General features: G+C 47.5%; 1 protein-coding gene across 1 annotated transcript in view; it reads left to right on the forward strand.

The window, feature by feature from the left end:
* Positions 1-631: 631 nt before the first annotated feature.
* The window catches only part of RNF24 (ring finger protein 24), a 69,958-nt gene continuing 53,896 nt past the window's right edge, over positions 632-16,693 (forward strand). Inside the window, exon 1 of the mRNA XM_069745153.1 lies at positions 632-780. Within this exon, the coding sequence (XP_069601254.1) occupies positions 689-780 (92 nt within the window). The 5' untranslated portion in view covers positions 632-688. The remainder of the gene's footprint in view (positions 781-16,693) is intronic.

The following is a 16,693-nucleotide window of genomic DNA, read 5'->3' on the forward strand; positions in this document are numbered from 1 at the left end:
GAAAGGGGTGGACAAGAAATGGGGGGGTGGACAACAAATAGGGGGCAGACATGAAATAGAAGGGGGTGGACAAGATATGGGGGACATGAAATGTGGCGGACAAGAAATAGGGGGCTGGCAAGAAATAGAGGACAGATGGGAAATGAGGAGGGCAGACAAGAAATAGGGGGAACACAATAAACGGAGGCAAACACGAAATAGGGGCGCGGACAAGAAATGGAGAAGCAGATAAGAAATAGGGGGGCAGACAAGGAACGGATGAAGAAAGGTTGCAGAGTAGGAAGGAAGAGAAGGGTCCTGAGCTAAAGTGCCTCAGTATGGGGTCAGATTTGGCCTACACAGGGATTGTCACCCAGCTTTCCCAGACTCCTGAATGGTAATCCTGTCAGGCAGACATCTGTGAGGGATCCTCCACACTTGTGTTTGGCGGCTCCGTCCCCTTTGTGTCTGTCTCCCATGTGCTCCCTCCTCTCCCCCGGTCCCGGCCCACTTCCCGGCCCCTCTGCCCGCCCTCTGTATACAGGCAGGGATGATTGGCAGCAGGGAGGGGAGGACGCTGCTCTCTCATTGCTACGTGCAAAGAGCAGAAATCCTGCCAGACAAATGAGCATTTTCTTCTCCCCAGCAGCAGCCAGGCGGTGGTGAGTGAGGAGCCGGGGCCCCCAGGAGCTGCCCGCGCTGGACCCCTATGCCCGGGGGCTTAGTGGTGCCCAGCCCTCCATTGTGGGATCTAAGGAGCAGCCTCTGGACCTCACCTCTGGACGTCTGCCTCCTCCCTGGGTAAGTCGCCATCACCGCCACATTGGCCCTATGGGCACCATCAGACATTGGAGCCATAGATGTGCCTCCATCCTCTGCCCCGGTCCGCTCTGTGACACGGGCATCACCCCCGTCCCCCGGTCTGTAACAAGCCACACAATTGCCGCCACCTGGTTTTGTACCATTTTCTGTGCTCTTTTATTACAACATGAGATCATTTGTGGCTTATTTAGGACAGCGATGATCCCTTTAAATCCTTGCACCCCCCTTTTTTGCACCCCCATTGGCCATGTTGCTGGCAGTACCCCCATTTGCCATGTTGCTGGCAGTACCCCCATTTGCCATGTCGCTGGCAGTACCCCCATTGGCCATGTTGCTGGCAGCACCCCCATTGGCCATGTTGCTGGCAGCACCCCCATTTGCCATGTTGCTGGCAGCACCCCCATTGCCCATGTTGCTGGCAGCACCCCCATTTGCCATGTCGCTGGCAGCACCCCCATTGCCCATGTTGCTGGCAGCACCCCCATTGCCCATGTTGCTGGCAGCACCCCCATTTGCCATGTTGCTGGCAGCACCCCCATTGCCCATGTTGCTGGCAGCACCCCCATTGCCCATGTTGCTGGCAGCACCCCCATTGCCCATGTTGCTGGCAGCACCCCCATTGCCCATGTTGCTGGCAGCACCCCGGCCGGCGGTGTTTATATTTGTCTTTGCTCCCATGTGGAGCTGCTGAAGGTGAATGCAGACTTGCACAATTCACAGTCAGCGTAGAAGGGGGGGTGTGCGCTGAGGAGAAGCTGCCCATTGGTGGCCGAGGGTGGGGGGCACACAGGAGCAGCTGCAGCCAGGAGGGGATGTCAGGGGGAGCTGCACATATGGTGCGGAGAAATGACACAGAACCGAGCCTCCGACAAACTGGTTCCCCCTGTTTGGCAGTTGGTGCGCTCCGGGCTGTTATAACGCTCCTGTACTATTATACCGAGGCGCTCTGCAATATCCCCAGTATAATACTTGGTATTCCGGCCTCATTCACACTGCGCAGCTTCCTGACAGTCGCTTAAAGGGGCACTCCGGATCACTCAGATACATTTTTAACACCCTCTGCGGTTTTTTTCCCCCCACACCCTCTGCTTGCTGGGAACAAATGGAAACATTCCGAGAAGAATCCAGTGGATCAAGCGCAGAACAACGTCGTCGTACGCTGACAGCAAGCAGAGATCTGCCCCGGCGGGCGGAGGAAATGAGACGGAAGAAGGAGAAGGGGTCGTCGGTGTGGGATTGAGAAGGGTCGCACAGCGCCGTGTGTCGTGGCGGCGAATGGTACTGCGGGTAACCCCCATTCACTTCTATGGGAGAGAGCTCACAGTACCGCTCACCTTATGTAGTGCTCATAGGGGGCAGCTGTGGTCTCCGCAGGCGTCAGCCGTGTACCCAGTGATGCTGCCCGTTCTATCCACCTTCCTATAGAAGCCCCCATACTGTCTATTGCTCGCTGTTATCTGCCACTCCTGAGATCCTCCATCCATACCGGACCTCTATTCCCGCCATTCACTGACAGTAAGCGGAGATTTTATAAATGGTGCGAGGGAAAGGAGCAGTCACCGATGTAGTGTCCATGAGGACTGCAGACCTCCGGGGTGGTGGGGAATATTGTTTCCGCTTTCTTCCTCCACTTTCTGAATGTTTTTCATCATAGTTTCACCTCCTGGGATCTTTCTGAGGGAATTCCGCTCCTGCTGAGAGGAGACCCCCCTCTGTCCAGGTGTAGCTGTATCGCCCCCTGTCAGGTAACTGAGAATCCTTCAGTGAGCTCCGTGTGGCCGAGAGTTTGTAACTAGCTGATTTGTGACCGCAGACCACATCCTGGGGAATGTGCAGAGAACGGAAGAGCTCAGCAGGCATGTGGACAACCCCTTTAAGAGGTGTACACCTTTTTATGAATTTGGTGCATCTTTCAGGTGCCTTGCCCCAGCGGTGAGAACTGTGCTGCTCTCCTGAACTGATGGGCGTGCGGGGCTGCAGATGGGCGTGCGGGGCTGCAGATGGGCGTTAGGGGCAGTGCAGTCATTCTCTACGTGCTCACTGCTCAGTTTGGCTTTCAGATGCGCGGACTTACGAGATCCTGGAGGGGTCACTTACTATTGTTTGTACGGAGGGTGGGCTCATTTAGTGATGGCTTGTGTTACCCCTCTGTCACATGGGGGGGTTATGTTTATCCCCCGCAGCCGGGAATATGAGCGCTGCAGGGCAGGGGCATTTGCATCTGTTTCCTCTGCAACCAGAGTGCCAGTTCCCAGGAGGCATCGGGAGGTCAGGAGGCGGTGTGAGGCATCGGGAGGTCAGGAGGCGGTGTGAGGCCTCGGGAGGTCAGGAGGCGGTGTGAGGCATCGGGAGGTCAGGAGGCGGTGTGAGGCATCGGGAGGTCAGGAGGCGGTGTGAGGCATCGGGAGGTCAGGAGGCGGTGTGAGGCAGCGGGAGGTCAGGAGGCGGTGTGAGGCAGCGGGAGGTCAGGAGGCGGTGTGAGGCAGCGGGAGGTCAGGAGGCGGTGTGAGGCAGCGGGAGGTCAGGAGGCGGTGTGAGGCATCGGGAGGTCAGGAGGCGGTGTGAGGCATCGGGAGGTCAGGAGGCGGTGTGAGGCATCGGGAGGTCAGGAGGCGGTGTGAGGCATCGGGAGGTCAGGAGGCGGTGTGAGGCAGCGGGAGGTCAGGAGGCGGTGTGAGGCAGCGGGAGGTCAGGAGGCGGTGTGAGGCAGCGGGAGGTCAGGAGGCGGTGTGAGGCAGCGGGAGGTCAGGAGGCGGTGTGAGGCAGCGGGAGGTCAGGAGGCGGTGTGAGGCATCGGGAGGTCAGGAGGCGGTGTGAGGCATCGGGAGGTCAGGAGGCGGTGTGAGGCATCGGGAGGTCAGGAGGCGGTGTGAGGCATCGGGAGGTCAGGAGGCGGTGCGAGGCATCGGGAGGTCAGGAGGCGGTGCGAGGCATCGGGAGGTCAGGAGGCGGTGCGAGGCATCGGGAGGTCAGGAGGCGGTGCGAGGCATCGGGAGGTCAGGAGGCGGTGCGAGGCAGCGGGAGGTCAGGAGGCGGTGCGAGGCAGCGGGAGGTCAGGAGGCGGTGCGAGGCATCGGGAGGTCAGGAGGCGGTGCGAGGCATCGGGAGGTCAGGAGGCGGTGCGAGGCATCGGGAGGTCAGGAGGCGGTGCGAGGCATCGGGAGGTCAGGAGGCGGTGCGAGGCATCGGGAGGTCAGGAGGCGGTGCGAGGCATCGGGAGGTCAGGAGGCGGTGCGAGGCAGCAGGGAGGTCAGGAGGCGGTGCGAGGCAGCAGGGAGGTCAGGAGGCGGTGCGAGGCAGCAGGGAGGTCAGGAGGCGGTGCGAGGCAGCAGGGAGGTCAGGAGGCGGTGCGAGGCAGCAGGGAGGTCAGGAGGCGGTGCGAGGCAGCAGGGAGGTCAGGAGGCGGTGCGAGGCAGCAGGGAGGTCAGGAGCCGGTGCGAGGCAGCAGGGAGGTCAGGAGCCGATGCGAGGCAGCAGGGAGGTCAGGAGCCGGTGTGAGGCAGCAGGGAGCAGTCAGCGAGTGCTAGGAAGCCCGGGATAAATAGCCCTGTGTCTCTGGGACTTTCTTACAGGGGATTCCACATGACAAGCTGTGCTCATACGGCAGCTCCATGTCTGTGCAAAAGTCCTGGCACCGCTAGTGTTGTGCCGTGTTCTGGTGACCGGTGGTTTATTGTTCCAGGACCTTGCAGGAAGTGGCTGGGTGGCCTCCCCAGTGGCCTATTAGCCAATTTACAGTTTGATCCCCAGCAGGGTGGATTTGATTTAAATCTAACTGATTTAAATCACGATTTAAATCACGATTTAAATCACTAGTCAGTAAGGCTTGATTTGAATCAGTGATTTAAATCAAAGTTTCTACCTAAACTAGTTCTTGCTACTTTAACATGCAAGTAGATGAAGATTTTTAGAATCACTTTTTATATTACTTTTTTCTCCCCAGTTTAATGGGTTAATCATTCATATTTGGACACCACTGTTCTGTTGTACTTAGGAAGGCGAAAAATAATCCTGACCTTAATAACAATTTAAATAGATTTATTCAACTTTGTTGCATCGTTTGCATTTTGCACGCATGCCTGCCTTACCGATAGGCGAAGGAGCTTCATTAAAATATTCCGAAACTGGGTCTCTTTTACAGACTGCTGCCATTATAAGGAAAGAATGTAATAAACCTCAGATCGTACACACAAACAGATCCAGACTTGTCTGTCTGTGGCTATGCTGCAGTATTGTGCTCAAAGTTTCACTTTCATTTTCTTGTCTGCTTGCCCTTCCTCCTCCTCACACTTAGATTCACATTCTTCTTGTGTTGTGCAGATCTATTCCACTCCAAACAATCAGAAACATATTGTCTGACTTCTTGGAGTTGGCACTGAAGGGGTTGATTCTGTATTCATAGGTTTGTAGAACAAAAGGATTAAGGTCTTTTTCTCAACTCTGTTCATGTTGTAACATTTTTGCCCTGAAGAGGAGGCTGGGACCTCTGCGGAGTCAAATTCAGTTTTGAGAACTGCGTAAGTAAAGCGAGCGTCTGTGATAATATAGGAGAGAAACTGCCCACTAATCCTACAGAAACCTCTGGAAGAGCATGGCATTGTGAATGTTACACATATACAGCCTTTATTCTACTGAGTTAAATTACTCAGCTTTATCTCATGATGGAAGAACCTTTGGATGGTAAAATATTTTCCTCAAAAAGCAGTTTATTGAAAAAAAAAATCCGATTTAAATAAAAAAATCCGTTTTTAAAAAAACAAAAAACAAAAAAAAACACATTGATTTTTATCCACCCTGATCCCCAGTGACTTGTATCTGTCATGTTTTGCATTTAGTTTAATGGTTTCTGGTCCCTACCATTTGAAGGTGTAGGATTGCATCTATAGTCCCTGGTGTCCAGTGGTTTGTAGACCCAGTTCTTAGTGGTTTGGAGCTCTAGTCCGTGGTGTCCAGTGGCTTGTAGACTCTTTCCGTAATGGTTAGGAGCCCTAGTCTTAGTGGTTTGTAGACCCAGTCTGTAGTGGTTTGGAGCCATAGTCCCTGGTGTCCAGTGTCTTGTAGACCCAGTCCCTAATGGTTAGGAGCCCTAGTCCCTGGTGTCCAGTAGTTTGTAGACCAAGTCCCTGGTGACCAGTAACTTGTAGACCCAGCCGTAGTTTTTTGGAGCATTAGTCCCTGGTGTCCAGTGGTTTGTAGACCCAGTCCCTATTGGTTAGGAGCCCTAGTCTCTGGTGTCCAGTGGTTTGTAGACCAAGTCCCTGGTGTCCAGTAGTTTGTAGACCCAGTCTGTAGTGGTTAGGAGCCCTAGTCTCTGGTGTCCAGTGGTTTGTACACCCAGTCTGTAGTGGTTTTGAGCCTTAGTCCTTGGTGTCCAGTGGTTTGTAGACCCAGTCCCTAGTGGTTAGGAGCTCTAGTCCCTGGTGTCCAGTGGTTTGTAGACCCAGTCCCTAGTGGTTAGGAGCTCTAGTCCCTGGTGTCCAGTGGTTTGTAGACGTAGTCCCTAGTGGTTAGGAGCCCTAGTCCCTAGTGGTTTGTAGACCCAGTCCCTAGTGGTTAGGAGCCCTAGTCCTTGGTGTCCAGTGGTTTGTAGACCCAATCCCTAGTGGTTAGGAGCCCTAGTCCCTAGTGGTTTGTAGACGTAGTCCCTGGCGGTTTGTAGACGTAGTCCCTGGCGGTTTGTAGACGTAGTCCCTGGCGGTTTGTAGACGTAGTCCCTGGCGGTTTGTAGACCCAGTCCCTGGTGTCCAGTGGTTTGATGCTCTGATGTTTTCTAGGCTGGGAGCCTAGTGTGCCATTATTTATGCCCAGGGCCATCATACTGTTCAATGCCCCCCCCCCCATGAGATAACTCAGCGGCCGTCCGACTCCCCCATATACAGTTTCGGCGGCTTTGGTCTGCTGGTGCTGGGACCTGTAGTGAGGTGGGAGGTTCTGTCATTTTCTCCTTACACTTTTATTACACTACTTTTTGCTATTTTTACACTTTTATCCCTTTCTCATGACGTGACCCGGATTTATGTCATTACCATAATTCTCCTTTATAGCTATGAACACCATTAGTCGGCCGAGTGATGCGATGTCGGGCTTATTTATTATAGTTTTTTATGAGATGGGTCGTTGTTGTTGTTGTTGTTGTTTTTTGAAGTACTTTTCCTTCCGTCATGATCTGCTGTTTCTGCCGTTGTCTCAGGTCACAGGCGGTCCATCACTCTGGATGTGACGTAATGAGGAGTCTCCAGGTTTACAGTAATTGTCTGGGCGGCCCAACATAATGACAATATGATCAGATTACATGCCACGAATGCCTTTATCGTAATTAAAAGCACAATTCTGCCCTTAAAGGGAATGTGTCATCAGAAATCACCTATTGCTTAAATCAGGTTTCTATGTGATGTGTACTTTTTTTTTTTTTTTTTTTCATAATCTTTATTAAAAAAAAAAAAAATTCACACTAGGGTTATTAGACTTCTACTTCAGGGAGAGTTTTTAGCAGGCTCCTTATCACCAGAGGCAGGATTACAATGACTGATAACACCTCTATATACAGGAGATAACACAGGATCCACCATTCACAATAGGTGATGTCACAGCTCACCTCCTCCTCCTGTACAATGACTGATAATATCTCTATATACAGTAGATGACACAGGAGCCACCATTCACAATAGGTGATGTCACAGCTCACCTCCTCCTCCTGTACAATGACTGATAATATCTCTATATACAGTAGATGACACAGGAGCCACCATTCACAATAGGTGATGTCACAGCTCACCTCCTCCTCCTGTACAATGACTGATTACACCTCTATATACAGTAGATAACACAGGAGCCACCATTCACAATAGGTGATGTTACAGCTCACCTCCTCCTCCTGTACAATGACTGATAATATCTCTATATACAGTAGATAACACAGGATCCACCATTCACAATAGATGTCACAGCACACCTCCTCCTGTACAGTGACTGATAACACCTCTATATACAGTAGATAACACAGGATCCACCATTCACAATAGGTGATGTCACAGCTCACTTCCCCTCCTGTACAGTGACTGATAACACCTCTATATACAGTAGATAACACAGGATCCACCATTCACAATAGGTGATGTCACAGCTCACCTCCTCCTCCTGTACTGCTCTCTGTTGTCAGCCATTTCATGCCTGGAAGATGCTTACAGCAATAATCCTCATGATTTCTAGTTTATCTCCCACATCTTCAGTGCCGAAAAATAGTTTTCTGCCCCCCTTTATGACGCTGCTGCACTTTCCAAAGCTGCAGACTCTAGGCTCAATGTCCCTTTAAAGAAGACTTGTCACTTGCCAAATATATATATATGTTACGGTATTACGTGGTGTAAAAGCCGCTGTTCTCCTGAATCCGGCGATGTTTTTCTCTTATTCCTGCGCCTCTCCGTTCCTGAGTTACGGCCCTTTCTTCCAAATGTATAAATCTAGTCTTGTAGCCAAGTGGGCGTGGTCCACACCTCTTGTGGGTGGTCTTCTTCTGGACCACACCCAAATGGCAAGCAAGGACCAGATTTATAGACAGGAAAGATGAGGCCATATCTCAGGAACGGAGAGGCGCAGGAAGAAAAGAAAAACATCGCCGGATTCAGGAGAACAGCGGCTTTTACACCAAGTAATAAAATGACATATTTATGGCAAATAACAGATTCTCCTTATGTTTACAGCTGCCTCTGACTGGGGCCCCTCTGTGCCTTGTTAGGGCGTGACCTTTGTGCATTGCACAGATGCCACAGGCCTGTTCTTATCACTTTAATGAGGGTCATTAGCATGGAGGTGAGGATGTCAGGCTTGTAAACAGTGTTCACACCACTGCATCTAATGAATGGAAGAGTTGGGGGGAAAAAGCTCCCCAGCTGTCAGTGTGACACGGACCTGATGTGACAGGTGGCCTCACACAGGGGCAGTAGTACAGAGCTGCAAGGAAACCATGTGCTTCCTTCCCTACAGCCTCAGTGCTGCTATTAGACATTCTGGATTATCAAATGCCAGACTAATAACGTTTTGTTGCATTGTAACACTTGTAATATATTAGTATATCTTGTCATAGAATATTATACACTTTCTTGACCAAATGGAACACAAGCCACGACACATGATGATTTATAGTAGTGTTTTTTTTTTTTTACATATTTTATACATTTTTTTTAAATATTTTCTATTTTTATATTATATTTAATTATATATATTTTTTAGATTTTCTATTGTTTTTATTTATATTTTATATATTTTTTTTATATTTCAATTTTTTTATATTTCTTGTTATTTTATCTTATTATGTTGTATATATTGCTTTTTATATTATACTAGCTATTGAACCCGTTCTACGCCCGGGTGGCGAGCATTTATATTGGTATATGGTCTCCATCATGTGCTGCTGCCATCCTGCGCCCGTTCTGTCATGTGCTGCTGCCATCCTGCGCCCGTTCTGTCATGTGCTGCTCCCATCCTGCGCCCGTTCTGTCATGTGCTGCTGCCATCCTGCGCCCGTTCTGTCATGTGCTGCTGCCATCCTGCGCCCGTTCTGTCATGTGCTGCTGCCATCCTGCGCCCGTTCTGTCATGTGCTGCTGCCATCCTGCGCCCGTTCTGTCATGTGCTGCTGCCATCCTGCGCCCATTCTGTCATGCGCTGCTGCCATCCTGCGCCCGTTCTGTCATGTGCTGCTGCCATCCTGCGCCCGTTCTGTCATGTGCTGCTCCCATCCTGCTCCCCCGTTCTGTCATGCGCTGCTGCCATCCTGCGCCCGTTCTGTCATGTGCTGCTGCCATCCTGCGCCCGTTATGTCATGTGCTGCTGCCATCCTGCGCCCATTCTGTCATGCGCTGCTGCCATCCTGCGCCCGTTCTGTCATGTGCTGCTCCCATCCTGCTCCCCCGTTCTGTCATGCGCTGCTGCCATCCTGCGCCCGTTCTGTCATGTGCTGCTCCCATCCTGCGCCCGTTCTGTCATGTGCTGCTCCCATCCTGCGCCCGTTCTGTCATGTGCTGCTGCCATCCTGCGCCCGTTCTGTCATGTGCTGCTGCCATCCTGCGCCCATTCTGTCATGCGCTGCTGCCATCCTGCGCCCGTTCTGTCATGTGCTGCTGCCATCCTGCGCCCGTTATGTCATGCGCTGCTGCCATCCTGCGCCCGTTCTGTCATGCGCTGCTGCCATCCTGCGCCCGTTCTGTCATGTGCTGCTGCCATCCTGCGCCCGTTCTGTCATGTGCTGCTGCCATCCTGCGCCCGTTCTGTCATGTGCTGCTCCCATCCTGCGCCACTATTGTATTATATGCCCCCCCCGTATGCTGCTGCCATATAAAAAAAAAAAAATACCATACTCGCCTATCGTCCGGCTCCACTGCAGGTGTGTCTTCAAGAAAATGGTGCTGGAAAGCGCGGACTGCGCAGGCGCCGATTCCGGCAGCAGGAATCGGCGCCTGCGCAGTCCGCGCTTTCCGGCGCCATTTTCTTGAACACACACTCCGGCTCCTCTGCCTGTGACTGGACTCTGTCACAGCAGAGGAGCCGGAAGACGGAGCCGCACGCAGCGCTGGAACGGAGGACAGGTGAATATACTTATCCTCCCTCCTGGCGCGTCCACGGTCCCTGACTCTCCGGTGGAGATCGCGGTATGCGTTCAGTGCTTACGCATACCGCGATCTCCTGGGAGCGTCACTCTGTGGGGGCCAGACTGCGCCGGCGCTTGCGCCTGCGCAGTCTATAAAGGCTTCGGACAGAGTGACGCTCCCAGCGTTATATTATAGATTTTATTATAGAATATTTTTCCCACTGTGTATATATATCTATAGACATAATTGTCTAAGGGTCACTTCCGTCTGTCTGTCTGTCCTTCTGTCACGGTTATTCATTCACTGATTGGTCTTGGCAGCTGCCTGTCATGGCTGCCGTGACCAATCAGCGACGGCCACAGTCCAGTTAGTCCCTCCCCTACTCCCCTCATTCACTGCCCGGCGCCCGCTCCGTAATCCCCTCCACTCACCGCTCGCACAGGGTTAATGGCAGCGGTAACGGCCCGCGGTGTAACGCACTCCGTTACCGCTGCTATTAACCCTGTGTGTCCCAACTATTTACTATTGATGCTGCCTATGCAGCATCAATAGTAAAAATGTGTCATGTTAAAAATAATTAAAAAAAACAAAAAACCTGCTATACTCACCCTCCGCCGCCTTTCCCGCTCCTCGCCACGCTCCCGGGACCGCTCCATTGCAAGCGTCAGCTTCCGGTCCCAGGGCTGGTGTGCGACAAGGACCTGCCGTGACGTCACGGTCATGTGACCGCGACATCATCATAGGTCCTGCTCACACCAGCCCTGGGACCGGAAGCTGCCGCTTGCAATGGAGCGGTCCCGGGAGCGTGGCGAGGAGCGGGAAAGGCGGCGGATGGTGAGTATAGCAGGACTTCAACGGGCTATAGGTGAGTATATGTTTATTTTTTTTATTTTTTTTTAAGTCTCTATACTACGTGGCTCTGTGCTGTATACTCTGTCGCTGTGCAATATACTATGTGGCTAGACAATATATACTACGTGGCTCTGCTATATACTATGTGGCTGGGCAATATATACTACGTGGCTCTGCTATATACTATGTGGCTGGGCAATACGTGACTGGGCAATATACTACGTGGACATACATATTCTAGAATACCCGATGCGTTAGAATCGGGCCACCATCTAGTATGTGTATATAGATATCATTATATTATCTATTATTTTATAGTATTTTATTTCTTATTATGTTGTACATATTGTTTATTTTACTTATTTTATTAAATTAATATTTTCAATATATATATATATATATATATATATATATATATATATATATATATATATATATATATATATATATAATTTTTTTTTTTTTAGATTTTCCATTGTATGTCTGTATATTCTATATAGAGACGTATTCAGAATTGTCGGTACCCCTTTTTTAATGACCGAAAAACCCACAATGGTCACAGAAATAACTTGAACCTGACAAAAGTAATAATAAATACAAAATTTATGAAAATGAACAAATGAAAGTCAGACATTGCTTTTCAGCCATGCTTCCACAGAATTAAAAATAAAAATAAACTCATGAAATATTCCTGGACAGAAATGATGGGACCCTCCTTAACTTAATATTTTGTTGCACAACCTTTTGAGGCAATCACTGCAATCACACGATTCCTGTAGCTGTCAGTGAGACTTCTGCGCCTCTCAACAGGTATTTTGGCCGCTCCTCAAGAGCAAACTGCTCCAGTTGTCTCGTGTCTGAAGGTTGCCTTTTGTTTCAGCTCTTTCCAAAGATGCTCAATAGGATTTAGGTCAGGGCTCATAGAAGGCCACTTCAGAATAGTCCAATGTTTTCCTCTTCGCCATTCTTGGGTGTTTTTAGCTGTGTGTTTTGGGTCATTATCCTGTTTCAGGACTCACGACCTGCGACTGACACCAAGCTTTCTGACACCGGACAGCACATTTCTCTCTAGAATCCCTTGATAGTCTTGACATTTCATTGTAGCCTGCACAGATTCTAGACACCCTGTGCCAGATGCTGCAAAGCAGCCCCAGAACATATCAGAGCCTCCTCCATGTTTCACAGTAGGGACGGTGTTCTTTTCATGATATGCTTCATTTTTCCGTCTGTGATCAAAGAGCTGATGTGCCTTGCCAAAAAGTTCCATTTTTGTCTCATCTGTCCATAGGACATTCTCCCAGAAACTTTGTGGCTTGTCAACATGTAGTTTGGCAAATTCCAGTCTGGCTTTTTTATGATTTTTTTTTTTTTTTCAACAATGGTGTCCTCCTTGGTCGTTTCCCATGAAGTTTATTTTGACTCATACGATGACGGATGGTGCGATCTGACACTGATGTTCCTTGAGCTTGAAGTTCATCTGTTTAGAAGTTCTTCTGGGCTGTTTTGTCACCATTCGTATTATCCGTCTCTTTGATTTGTCATCAATGTTCCTCCTGCGGCCACGTCCAGGGAGGTCGGCTACAGTCCCAGGGATCTTACATCTCTGAATACTATGTGCAACTGTAGTCACAGGAACATCAAGCTGCTTGGAGATGGTCTCATAACTTTTACCTTTAACGTTTGTCTATAATGTTCTTTCTAATCTACTGAGACAACTCTTTCCTTCGCTTCGTCTGGTCCATGTTGAGTGTGATACTCACCATGTCACCAAACAGCACAGCGAGTGTCTGTAGCCCTATATACCGGCCACTCACTGATTCCAGGAGTGTAGACACCTGTGATGATAGTTAGTGGACACACCGTGACCTAACGTGTCCCTTTTGTCACATTATTTTCAGGGGCACCATCATTTCTGTTCACGCCTATGTCATAAGGTTTTTTTTTTTTGTTAATTCTGTGGAAGCATGGTGGAAAAGCAATGTCTGACTTTCATTTGTTCATTTTCATAGATCTTTTATTTATTATTACTTTTGTCAGATTCAAGTTATTTCTGTGACCATTGTGGGTTCTTCTGTCATTAAACGAGGGGTACCAACAATTTTGACCACGTGTGTGTGTGTGTGTGTGTATATACAATGAGATCAAATATCATATAAAATATAATAAAATATATATATAATATATATTTTTATGATATTTTATGATATTTTATCTCATTGTGCTGTATATATTGTTTCTAGATGATATTTTATGAATGGGTTTTCAATGGGAACCAGAGAGGGTCTGCAGTTTTTTGTCCTCTCCCGCCGTGCTCGGACTGGGCTGACATCTATTACATTTGGCCTGATAACACGGAGGTTTGGTATTGTGCGTCCGCCGCCCCACATGTGGTTCCTGCCCGGATGACGGCTGCTAGACGTGGGTTTATATCACAGAACCGGAGCTTTATTTGTGCCTTTCATTCATGCCACAGGGGCCCGAATAATATTATCCATATTGTAATCACCTCCGATATTACAGTGGTCTCAAAAATAAATCTGCTGCCGCCGAGCCGATCCCCCCCGATGTATCTGATTCCTTGCTGGGTCAGATATTCCCGAAATCCACACGGACGAGCTCATTCCTGGTGAACGATTATTACAGGCAGAGAGCCAGAGGCTTTATATACAAGAATTATGTAAGTTACCCAATGTTGGGCTGTTGGCAGTGGGACCGATGCCAAGTGTTCGCATAATCGCTTTGTCACCGTGTCATCACAGTGCGATTACCTCATGGAACAACAAAGGCGTCAGGAAATGTTCCCAACCCACTAACCTGACCGCAGTATTATTCTAACCATTCTATTCTTGTACGTAGCTGCGGTATTATAGTAGTTATATTCTTGGACATAGGAGCAGTATTATAGTAGTTATATTCTTGTACATAGGAGCAGTATTATAGTAGTTATATTCTTGTACATAGGAGCAGTAGTATAGTAGTTATATTCTTGTACATAGGAGCAGTATTATAGCAGTTATATTCTTGGTCATAGGGGCAGTATTATAGTAGTTATATTCTTGTACATAGGAGCAGTATTATAGTAGTTATATTCTTGTACATAGGAGCAGTATTATACCAGTTATATTCTTGTACATAGGGGCAGTATTATAGTAGTTATATTCTTGTACATAAGGAGCAGTATTATAGTAGTTATATTCTTGTACATAGCGGCAGTATTATAGTAGTTATATTCTTGTATATAGGAGCGGTATTATAGTAGTTATATTCTTGTACATAGGGGCAGTATTATAGTAGTTATATTCTTGTACAAGGGAGCAGTATTATAGTAGTTATATTCTTGTATATAGGAGCAGTATTATAGTAGTTATATTCTTGTACATAGCGGCAGTATTATAGTAGTTATATTCTTGTATATAGGAGCAGTATTATAGTAGTTATATTCTTGTACATAGGGTCAGTATTATAGTAGTTATATTCTTGTACATAGCGGCAGTATTATAGTAGTTATATTCTTGTATATAGGAGCAGTATTATAGTAGTTATATTCTTGTACATAGGGGCAGTATTATAGTAGTTATATTCTTGTACATAGCGGCAGTATTATAGTAGTTATATTCTTGTATATAGGAGCGGTACTATAGTAGTTATATTCTTGTACATAGGAGCAGTATTATAGTAGTTATATTCTTGTACATAGGGGCAGTATTATAGTAGTTATATTCTTGTACATAGCGGCAGTATTATAGTAGTTATATTCTTGTATATAGGAGCGGTACTATAGTAGTTATATTCTTGTACATGGGAGCAGTATTATAGTAGTTATATTCTTGTACATAGGGGCAGTATTATAGTAGTTATATTCTTGTACATAAGGGGCAGTATTATAGTAGTTATATTCTTGTACATAAGGAGCAGTATTATAGTAGTTATATTCTTGTACATGGCGGCAGTATTATAGTAGTTATATTCTTGTATATAGGAGCGGTATTATAGTAGTTATATTCTTGTACATAGGGGCAGTATTATAGTAGTTATATTCTTGTACAAGGGAGCAGTATTATAGTAGTTATATTCTTGTATATAGGAGCAGTATTATAGTAGTTATATTCTTGTACATAGCGGCAGTATTATAGTAGTTATATTCTTGTATATAGGAGCAGTATTATAGTAGTTATATTCTTGTACATAGGGTCAGTATTATAGTAGTTATATTCTTGTACATAGCGGCAGTATTATAGTAGTTATATTCTTGTATATAGGAGCAGTATTATAGTAGTTATATTCTTGTACATAGGGGCAGTATTATAGTAGTTATATTCTTGTACATAGCGGCAGTATTATAGTAGTTATATTCTTGTATATAGGAGCGGTACTATAGTAGTTATATTCTTGTACATAGGAGCGGTATTATAGTAGTTATATTCTTGTACATAGGGAGCAGTATTATAATAGTTATATTCTTGTGTATAAGGGTGGTATTATAGTAGTTATATTCTTGTACATAGGGGCAGTATTATAGCAGTTATATTCTTGTGTATAGGGGCAGTATTTTTCTAGTTTAGGGATACACATAGTAATGCCCAGCACTCCGGTGTTTGGTGAGCCGCTCTGTGTATCACTGGTGCATGGCTCTCATTGTGTCCACAGTCAGTTATTTGCTTCCTTTGTATTGTGGACTTGTCTGACCGGAATCCCATGTGGCATTACCGGTAACAGTGTAAATATCAGTGGGATCGGGTAATAGCACATGGCCATTAGTGACACACCTTTATCTTTTGCGCTAGAATGTCCCATTTTCCATCCGCAGTGAATTATTTGCACCTGCGATCTGTGAATATTGGCACACGTTTTGGTATTGCTTTTTTGTTTTTGCAGCAGTATATGTAGAGATGGAGTGGAGCTGAATGTGACAATTAAATTGCTCGTTCGCTTTACATAACCCGTATGCTACGGTCAATTACCCTATTAATGGGCCGATTGGTGGTGCAGGCATGGTACTGATATCGAGCTTGTGCCCGGTGTGGGATTGACATTATCAGCCGTGACAACGTTCCATCTAACACAGAAAAGGTTCTTCCCATCTCTCTGCATGGAGCGTCGTCTGAACCATGATTTGGCGGGAAACTTTTCGTCTAAATGCCACTGACGTCTTTACCCCTCTGACCTGATCTGTCGACATAGGATTTTACCAACAGTAACATGTTTGAGCAATTTCTTCAAATCCCGTGCCATCCGCCCCGACAGCTGCCGCACTTCACCCTTCAGCAGATTAGATGATTTGAAAGGATAAATCTAATCTCTTACAATCAGATCAGTAAATCGCGGCTCATAACATGGAGTTGCTGGGCCTAAATGACTTTGCTGAAAGGTTCTTCTGTGGGCTTGTGTGCGTTCCTTCAGCTTTGGAGCCTACGGGTTGGCTGGAGACACACGCGGGTAATCTCAACTCAAAGG

The sequence above is a fragment of the Ranitomeya imitator genome, chromosome 1, assembly GCF_032444005.1.
Source record: "Ranitomeya imitator isolate aRanImi1 chromosome 1, aRanImi1.pri, whole genome shotgun sequence".
Taxonomy (NCBI): Eukaryota; Metazoa; Chordata; class Amphibia; order Anura; family Dendrobatidae; genus Ranitomeya; species Ranitomeya imitator.